Raw genomic sequence first — 9049 nt, forward strand, 5'->3', positions numbered from 1 at the left:
AAACATTATGTCAACTCTTCTCCAAAGTGAAGCGGTAAAATTACAATCATTGATTCATATTAGTGGAATGATACATTTCTGGTCATCTGTAGCGTGTGTATTATAAATAGGGATGGCATATTAGGAACACAAAGGACATTTTCATAAACAAATTCAAACCAAAACTTCCCTGTGCCATAATAAGGCTACTTATTCAATAAAGAAGTTAATACCGGTAAGGCGTACGCAAATAAGGTCTATTAAGATCTATTAGACTAGCACATAGCTGTGATTACCTTAGTATTGGAGCCAACTGGAAAATTAAAATAAATATCCGAATAATCCATCTTTTCGAAGCCACTTTTGCCACTGATATACTGTCTTCATCCTTGACATACCTAATTAAGAAAACAAAGTGTATCATTTAAAAAACCAAGTAAAAATGTAAAATACTGGTTTCAAAAGCTAATGTTAAAAGAATTTGCACTCACATCTTTGTACTAATTACGGTATTGACGAAAGCAGGAAATAAAATAAATAATAACGTTAATTGGAAGTAGGTTGTCTTTCCACTACGATAATAACGATAAGCTAAATTTATATCAAAAGCTACATCTACAATATGGCTAATAATTGACACCAATAAAGCAAATATATCGAAATCTGTAACATGTGCGCGATTCGGAGCATAATCGGGTTTATCGTAGGGAATATCATCACTGTTATTGTCATTAATAAACGATGGCATCTTCAGATGAATAAAGAAACTCTAAAAACATAATCGTTCCGAAACATTTTAAGTACAGATTTAATATTCGTACAGTTCTAAATTCTAATTACATCTTCTTTTACACAACTAACCATACTTCCCAACACATCCATTACAACCCCCCCTACACAAATCCTTGTCACCGTAATCTGCTGACAACTGACAGGAGCGAAGCAAACAGCTGCATCAGAAAACCAAAGATTGTCCAACCAGAGATAAACACCACCTATGCATAGAACCAGTAAATAACATTTTGTTCTGTAGATCACAATTTTACATCACCAAGTGTAAAACAGGAAACAGTATTCAAGTCGAATTCGACAGCCACATGTAAACGGTAGTTCCTGCCTTATTACGATTTCTTGAGAGATAATTTTCTTGTCAGCTTTGCCATGGTTAAATTCGTACACTCAGATTTTATACACCCCTGATGGTGTTGACATTTTAATCTCTCATATTGAGCAATAGTCTTTTGTGTCGTTGACTGTCATTATCTGATCGCTACCAGTGTGTTGAAATAGATCGGAATCTGGCTATTATGATTTGATTTCTGCTATTATCTGGACGGAATTTCTGTTCTAGCTGATGATCATGGTTTACGCCTACGGCCGATGCTTGTTGACCGATTGGGAGTATGTCAGGGACAGGTTATGACCATGACAATGACTTCAATTGTTATAACTTGAAATTCTTCGTCTTAACTGCATAATTGGAACTTAATCATGTCTGTAAGATATATCTTCTAGATCAACAACGGTAACATTTGTTATGCCTACAGTTGAAAATCTGTGTTTTGTACCAATTTGATCTGCAATGGTTCTGCAGTCTGTGGGTGTGTGGAGGTAGTGGTTTCGCTTCATGTTGATTGACAGTAACATGGATTGACATGGACAATTACGATTTACTCACACCGATAGGTGAAGGTGCGTTTGGATTGGTGTTCAAAGCAGTTCATAAGCCCACAGGTCAAGAAGTGGCTCTAAAGAGGATACTTTTTGTGGGTCGAACTGCTGTTACGCGTGTGCCGAAACTGATCGACGTTTTAAAAGAGATCAAATTGTTGGCTACAATTGATTGTGAAAATGTTGTTAAACTGTTAGATTGGTTTCTACATGGTTCCACATATGTTCTTGCTTTTGACCTAATGCCTTCAGGGTTGCTGGAATATATATATGATCTGCAGGCTCCTCTGCAGACAGGAGAAATTAAAGCATATTTACGAATGCTTCTGAAAGGTGTTGCATACTTACATGCCCACTCAATTATTCACAGAGACATAAAGCCTGCTAATGTACTCATTGATAGACGTGGAATATTGAAACTTGCCGACCTTGGTTTATCTCGGTTAATTGGCCGGGATGGCTTTCTTACTCCTCATATTGGTACAAGATGGTACAGAGCTCCTGAACTCTTATTTGGAGATTGTTCGTATGACTATGGGGTGGATATGTGGGCAGTGGGTTGTGTGTTTGCAGAAATGCTCAATAGGACTCCTCTCTTTGCAGGCTCTTCCGATATTGATCAGCTGGCAACTGTACTCAGCACTCTTGGAGCTCCAAATGAAGAAGTCTGGCCTGGAGTTACAAGTCTTCCAGATTATAATAAAATATTGTTTCCTAATATGGCCGCTGTCCCATTTGAAGATTTATTTCCTGACTGTGATGAGATTACTCTCAATCTTCTCGAGAAGTTCTTAACATATTATCCAAAAAACAGGATAAGAGCAAATGAGGCGCTTCAGCACCCAGTTTTCTTTCTGGATCCATTACCACTGCAGGATCATCTTTTGAGAAAGCCTCCTAGCAACCACAGACTTGTGGTCCTGGGGAAAACAAATTATCATGCTCTTGATAATGCGTTCCCAGTTTAGAATGTTACTGATAGCTAAAGTTATATTTTCAAATATGGAAGTATCTTGACAATGTTATTGTAATGGTTGCAAGCATGCTTTCACTATACCAGTTTTCATATTTATTTTTCAAATGATCGAGTGAATTTGTCTCCCCCCCAAGGCTCATAGCTTGAGAAACATACAGAGAGGCTATAGATATCAAGCAGAGTCTGGAGTTCCTCCCGTTAGCTCTTGACAGACTCACTTTAACCTTTCCCGTTTAACTTCCCAAAGTTACTTTTTGTTCTCCTTGAACTCGTACAGTGTTTACTTTCATTTACCTACCTTTACCTACATCTCATTTGCCCAATACTATATTTCTTTGTAGGATCAGCTTTCTCCTTCAGTTTATATTGCAAAGGACTAATAATCTGTCTTGTTTTGCCTAGTAAAGGAAAGACTCCGTTGCCACAGAGTGATTTTGGCAAAGGACTACCGTATAGTTGGATGCTGTTAAGTTAGTTATGTGGAGGGTCAGAACTTTTAGCTACAATGTACAGTATATTCATAATGGAAAAGCTGCTGTATGCTATCCTTCAAAATTTGTTTATTGGCTGCGTCTTGTACCCCTCATGGAAAACAGTGTTGTATACATTAGCATTGTTATTGTTGTTAATTATGTGTACAATTTGTACAGTGATTATACTGCAGTGATAATATAAGTCAAGAGATATTATAGAGAAGCAACTATCATGAAACCTATCTCTCATTCTGCTGAATGTGTGTTTAAATCACATAGTTAAGAAAAGCAAAAAAATTTGTGATTATATTGCATTTTAAGAAGAGAAAATTGTAGATCTGTTCATAATCTTAAAAATAATGTAACCGATTGTATGTCACACTCACTACTTTTACAGTTTTTAAAGACTAAAGTGCAGGAGTTGTTTCTACATGCGAGTAAATCTACCAACGTGAAGCTAACGTAGTTTGGGCACCTTCAAATACCACCATACCGATTTCTCACAATATATATATATATATTTTTTGCGTTACATGTTCCAATCGGTCAATCAATCAGTCAGTCACTACTAATCTGCATTTAAGGCAGTCACCTAAGTGGCAGATTCCCTATCTGTTGTTTTCCTAGCCTTTTCTTAAAAGATTTCAAAGAAATTGTATACCGGTACTTATTGAACATCTCCCTTGGTAAGTTATTCCAATCCCTAACTCCCCTTCCTATAAACGAATATTTGCAACAATTTGTCCTCTTGAATTCCAACTTTATCTTCATATTGTGATCTTTTCTACTTTTAAAGACACCACGCACACTTACTCGTCCACTGTCATTCCATGCCATCCTTACACTGACAGCTCAGAGCATACCACTTAGTTGAGCAGCTCGCCTCCTTTGTCTTCCCAGCCCAAAATTTGCAACATTTTTGTAACGCTACTATTTTGTCGGAAATCACCCGGAACAAATCGAGCTGCTTTTCTTTGGATTTTTCCAGTTCTTGAATCAAGTAACCCTGGTGAGGGGCCCATACACTGGAACCATACTCTAGTTGGGGTCTTACCAGAGACTTTTATGCCCTCTCCTGTACATCGTTACTTCAACCCCTAAACACCCTCATAACCATGTGCAGAGATCTGTACCCTTTATTTACAATCCCATTTATGTGATTACTCCAATGAAGATCTTTCCTTATATTAACATCTAGGTACTTACAGTGATCCCCACAAGGAACTTTCACCCCATCAACGCAGTAATTAAAACTGAGAGGACTCTTCCTATCTTGAAACTCACAACCTGACTTTTAACACCATTTATCATCACACCAGTGCCTGCTGTCCATCTCACAACATTATCAAGGTCATTTTGCAGTTGCTCACCATCTTGTAACTTATTTATTACTCTATACGCTGTTGTCACACTCACTGAAGCTGCTGGAAAAGATCATAGAAACAAGACTTAGGAAGATAGTTGAACCTTTGCTTGAGGAAGAACAACATGGGTTCAGGAAAGGTCGAAGTACTGTGGATCTTATCTTTGCAGTAAAGATGCTGACAGAAAAGTACTGGGAATACGGAAGAAATATTGTGATTGCATTTGTGGACATTGAAAAAGCATATGATAGTGTTCCTCGAAACAAGATATGGGAATGTCTGGAAGATCTAAAGGTGCCAAAGTACTTAATTGACAAAGTCAAGATGCTATACCAGAAGTGCTACAGCTGTGTCCAGATAGGCAACAGACGATCAAAATGGTTTGAAACAAAGAGAGGTGTCCAACAAGAAAGTGCTCTGTCACCACTCCTGTTCGTAATAGTAATGGACATGGTCATCAAATCTATCAAGAAAATGGACAGTGAACCAAACGCCCTGGCATTTGCTGATGATGTACTTTTATGGAGAGAGACAGAAGCTGAAGTTCAGAAGAAACTTAGTGAATGGAACAACACATTCAAAAATTTTGGACTGAAGATGAGCAAAACAAAGACAGTGGAAAAGACCATCAACAGGGAAGGAACAAGCTCAAATATATTTTGGGAAGGAGCGAAAATCGAATCAGCCTCCCACTTCAAGTACCTCGGAAGCACAATATCGAAAGACAACACTGTTAGGCAGGAAATACACAGCAGGACACAGAAAGCATTGAACTTCTACAGTCAAGTCAGAAATCTCCTCTGGGACTCTAAAATACCACAGAAAGCGAAAACAATCATGTACCACACTTATTTTGTACCAATCCTCATGTACGGTTTAGAGACATATACCTTACTAAACAAAAACTTCAGTAGAATCCAAGCAACTGAAATGAGATTCATTAGAACCATGAACCAAACAACAAGAAAGGACAAGATCAGAAATGAAGTGAATAGGAAAGTAGCTGGTATTGAGGTTCCTATTATCAGTGTCATAAAGAAACTCAGACTTCAGTGGTATGGGCACATAATGAGAATGAACAGGGAAAGACCTGCCAGAAAATATTTCGACCTTAATCTCGTAGAAGGAAGACCACAGGGAAGACCAAGAAAACGTTGGATAGAGACTGTAAGATCAGATGTGGAGGAGAGAGGATACAAACGGGAGGATGTACTGGATCAGAAGATGTATGAAGACAAAAGGAGATGGTGAGCGCTTGTACACCACACCCGGGAAACTGGAGTTGGGAAATAGCGATGATGATGATGACAGAATAACATCATCTGCAAACATCCTTATCTCTGATTCCACTTCTTTACTCATATCTATATATATAAAATAAGAGTTTTGTCTGTACATTGCTCAGAATTTGAAAAGAATGGTATTTCTGTATCGGTCATGTCCACAGTAACAAGAAAATGCATTTTTTACTTTTCCGTAATTTCTGTCTGTCTGTCTGTATGTATGTACACGCATCACGAGAAAACGGCTGAAGAGAATTTAATGAAAATCGAAATGTAAAGTCAGGTGATGAACAGCTACAATCTAGGCTATAAATTATTTTAATCACGCTGAGTGAAATGGTAGTTTAGGAGAAGGCCTGAAATTTAATTCTCAAATATTTATGTTATTAGTGGTCGTGTCTTAATGAAAATCGCTAGACAAAGATGTGAAATAATTCGCTACAATATGGGCTATACACGCTGAGAAAAATGGTAGTTTAGGGGAAGGCCTAAAATTTAATGGTCAAATATTTATTTTATTAGTGGTTGTATCTTCACGAAAATTGGTATGCAAAGTCAGGGAATAGGTCGCTATAATCTAGGCTATCAAAAATATTATTCGCACTGAGTGAAATGGTGGTTTAGGGGAAGGCCTGAAATGTAATCTATATATATAAAATAAGAGTTTTGTCTGTACATTGCTCAGAATTTGGAAATAATGGTATTTCTGTATCGGTCATGTCCATAGTAACAAGAAAATGTACTTTATACTTTTACGTAATTTCTCTCTGTCTGTCTGTATGTATGTACACGCATCACGAGAAAACGGCTGAAGAGAATTTAATGAAAATCGGTATGTAAAGTCGGGGGATGAGCCGCTACAATCTAGGCTATAAATTATTTTAATCACGCTGAGTGAAATGGTAGTTTAGGGGAAGGCCTTAAATTTAATTATCCAATATTTATATTATTAGCGGTCCTATCGATAAATACTATATAACTAAAGTTATATAGAATTCAATTTCCAGTCATTTATGTCTTATACATTTTTACCGTACCGGCTCTGATAACACAGATATTAATGAATTTGTATTTTTGTTGCTAAGTCCATATCAACGCCGAGCCACGAGAAAATGGGTCAACAGAATTTAATGAAAACCGCTATATAGAGTCGGGGATAAGAAACTACAGTCTAGGCTGTAAATAATTTTATTTTCCCCGAGATTAAATGGTAGTTTAGGGGAAGGCGCCTAAAATTTAATTTTAAATACCGGTACCTATGTTATTGGTGCTATAGAAAAGTACGGTACTATATAACAAAAGTTATATAGACAATACAATTTCCGATCATTTATGTTTCATTCAGTTTTACTGTACCGACTATGATAAGAGTGGTATTTCAGAAGGCCTACAATATCCAAAGCGTTTAACACTGATCAACAATTACTTTACATTGACCATTGTTTGTTGTGATGTTCTTCGTTTCTTATGGTGCCGCTCAACTCCGATAGATGGGATTACTACTGCGTACCGAGTATAACAGCCTGACTGAACATTGGCAGGAAATAGCTGGGGAGTTGGGAAACTTTCTTCTTTAGCATGCCATTCCTCTGGTTCATACATTTTCTGATACTGCAGGTACGCAATACACTGGTTCATCATAGCATTCACCAGTATCCAGTAATCGGGTGATAGTGGATTCGAGCCCCACTGTCGGCAGCCCTGAAAATGGTTTTCCGTGGTTTCCCATTTTCACACCAGGCAAATGCCAGGACTGTACCTTAATTAAGGCCACGGCCGCTTCCTTCCACTTCCTAGGCCTTTCCTAACCCATCGTTGCCATAAGACATATCTGTGTCGGTGCGACGTAAAGCAAATAGCAAAAAAAAATAGCATCATAGCATTTGAGCTATTCAATCCCTACTCTGAGGCACTGATTGGAATGAGTAATGTGCATATTTAACGGAATAATGACAGTGGAGTGTTCATGGCAGTCTGCGACCTGGTTGTTCCAGCTCTAGAACTTTGGACTGTTAGATCGGCACCGTAGTACTGTTCGTTGAAAGTGAGAAATTGTGCGGTTTTTCATTTGATCGAGTATTTTATATGATAACATTGCTTTCAATCGCTACATTCCTACTGCCGTTTTTGTAATGACCTATGTTGAATTCATTTAGGAAAACCACCAAGTCGGTCTTTCTGAGAATCCCGTTGCGAAGCACGGGTACATCAGCTAGTCATTTATATATATATAAGAAAACATAACGGTCCAGTAATACTGCCTTGAGGAATTCCCCTCTAAATTATTACAGGGTCAGATAAAGCTTCGCCCACTCTAATTCTCCGAGATCTATTTTCTAGAAATAGGCCTATAGCAACCCATTCTGTCACTCTTTTGTCTAGTCCAGTTGCACTCATTTTTGCCAGTAGTCTCCCATGATCCACCCTGTCAAATGCCTTAGACAGGTCAATCGCGATACAGTCCATTTGACCTCTTGAATCCAATATATCTGCTATATTTTGCTGGAATCCTACAAGTTGAGCTTCAGTGGAATAACCTTTCCTAAACCCGTGGCCACTATCTCACTGTCGGATAGCTACCTCTACGCCATGGGGCCGGCATAGGGAAGGGAACTACCTATGTAAATCCTTAATGGCAGGCAACCATGACTGAATACTTCTGCCTTTTGAAGATTCTAGCAAATACACTCCCCTTGTTCATTAATAATTCCTGGAATGTCTTTCTTGAAACCTTTTTCTGCCTTAAAGTATCTATACATGCCCTTCCATTTTTCACTAAAATTTGTATGACTGCCAATTATGCTTGCCATCATGCAATCCTTAGCTGACTTTGTTATCCTTAGCTGAATAAGATCGATCCCATAACTTGGGCTCAGGAGGCCTATACTGTCTGAACCTCTCGGGCTGGCTTACATCTGCAGTATTCAGAGTTGACAGAATATTTGTATTCTAATGTTACCATAGATGCTTTCATGGCCTGTACTTATAGACATGATATAGGGTTTTTGGGCTTTTGTCGTGTCAAGAAAATAAGGTGAAATTCTTTACGTTTCGCAGAGAACTTGCTCTGCGTCTTCAGAAGAAAATATCAACTGTTCACTAGGAAGACTTCTCCAAGAATGAAAATTTAAATTTAGACGTTACTAATAGAAGTGTAAGTGGTACGTTCATTTGTCATCAGATGGCTCACCGTACACGGTACAGCGCTAGCATTCGAAGCGGAAGCTGACGGCACCATCAGAATCAGTCTGAGAGGGGGTCACATAACAGGTGTACATCCATTATGAAAGTATGATGTTGACA

At 38.2% G+C, this 9049-nt stretch overlaps 2 protein-coding genes across 2 annotated transcripts in view; one reads left to right on the plus strand and one right to left on the minus strand.

Annotated features, from left to right (window-relative positions):
- LOC136875724 (XK-related protein 6) overlaps window positions 1-926 on the minus strand; it is a 66650-nt gene extending 65724 nt beyond the window's left edge. Inside the window, exons 1-2 of the mRNA XM_067149296.2 lie at window positions 471-926; window positions 276-377 (exon numbers count right to left, since the gene is read on the minus strand). Of these exons, the coding sequence (XP_067005397.1) occupies window positions 276-377; window positions 471-727 (359 nt within the window). The 5' untranslated portion in view covers window positions 728-926. The remainder of the gene's footprint in view (window positions 1-275; window positions 378-470) is intronic.
- Window positions 927-1058: 132 nt separating this feature from the next.
- On the plus strand, window positions 1059-3322 carry LOC136875725 (cyclin-dependent kinase 20). The gene is made up of 2 exons (XM_067149297.2): window positions 1059-2172; window positions 2254-3322. Exons 1-2 carry the CDS (start codon window positions 1635-1637, stop codon window positions 2616-2618), a joined length of 903 nt encoding a protein of 300 aa, XP_067005398.1. The 5' UTR covers window positions 1059-1634; the 3' UTR covers window positions 2619-3322.
- The last annotated feature ends 5727 nt before the right edge of the window (window positions 3323-9049 follow it).

The sequence above is a fragment of the Anabrus simplex genome, chromosome 6, assembly GCF_040414725.1.
Source record: "Anabrus simplex isolate iqAnaSimp1 chromosome 6, ASM4041472v1, whole genome shotgun sequence".
Classification (NCBI taxonomy): Eukaryota; Metazoa; Arthropoda; class Insecta; order Orthoptera; family Tettigoniidae; genus Anabrus; species Anabrus simplex.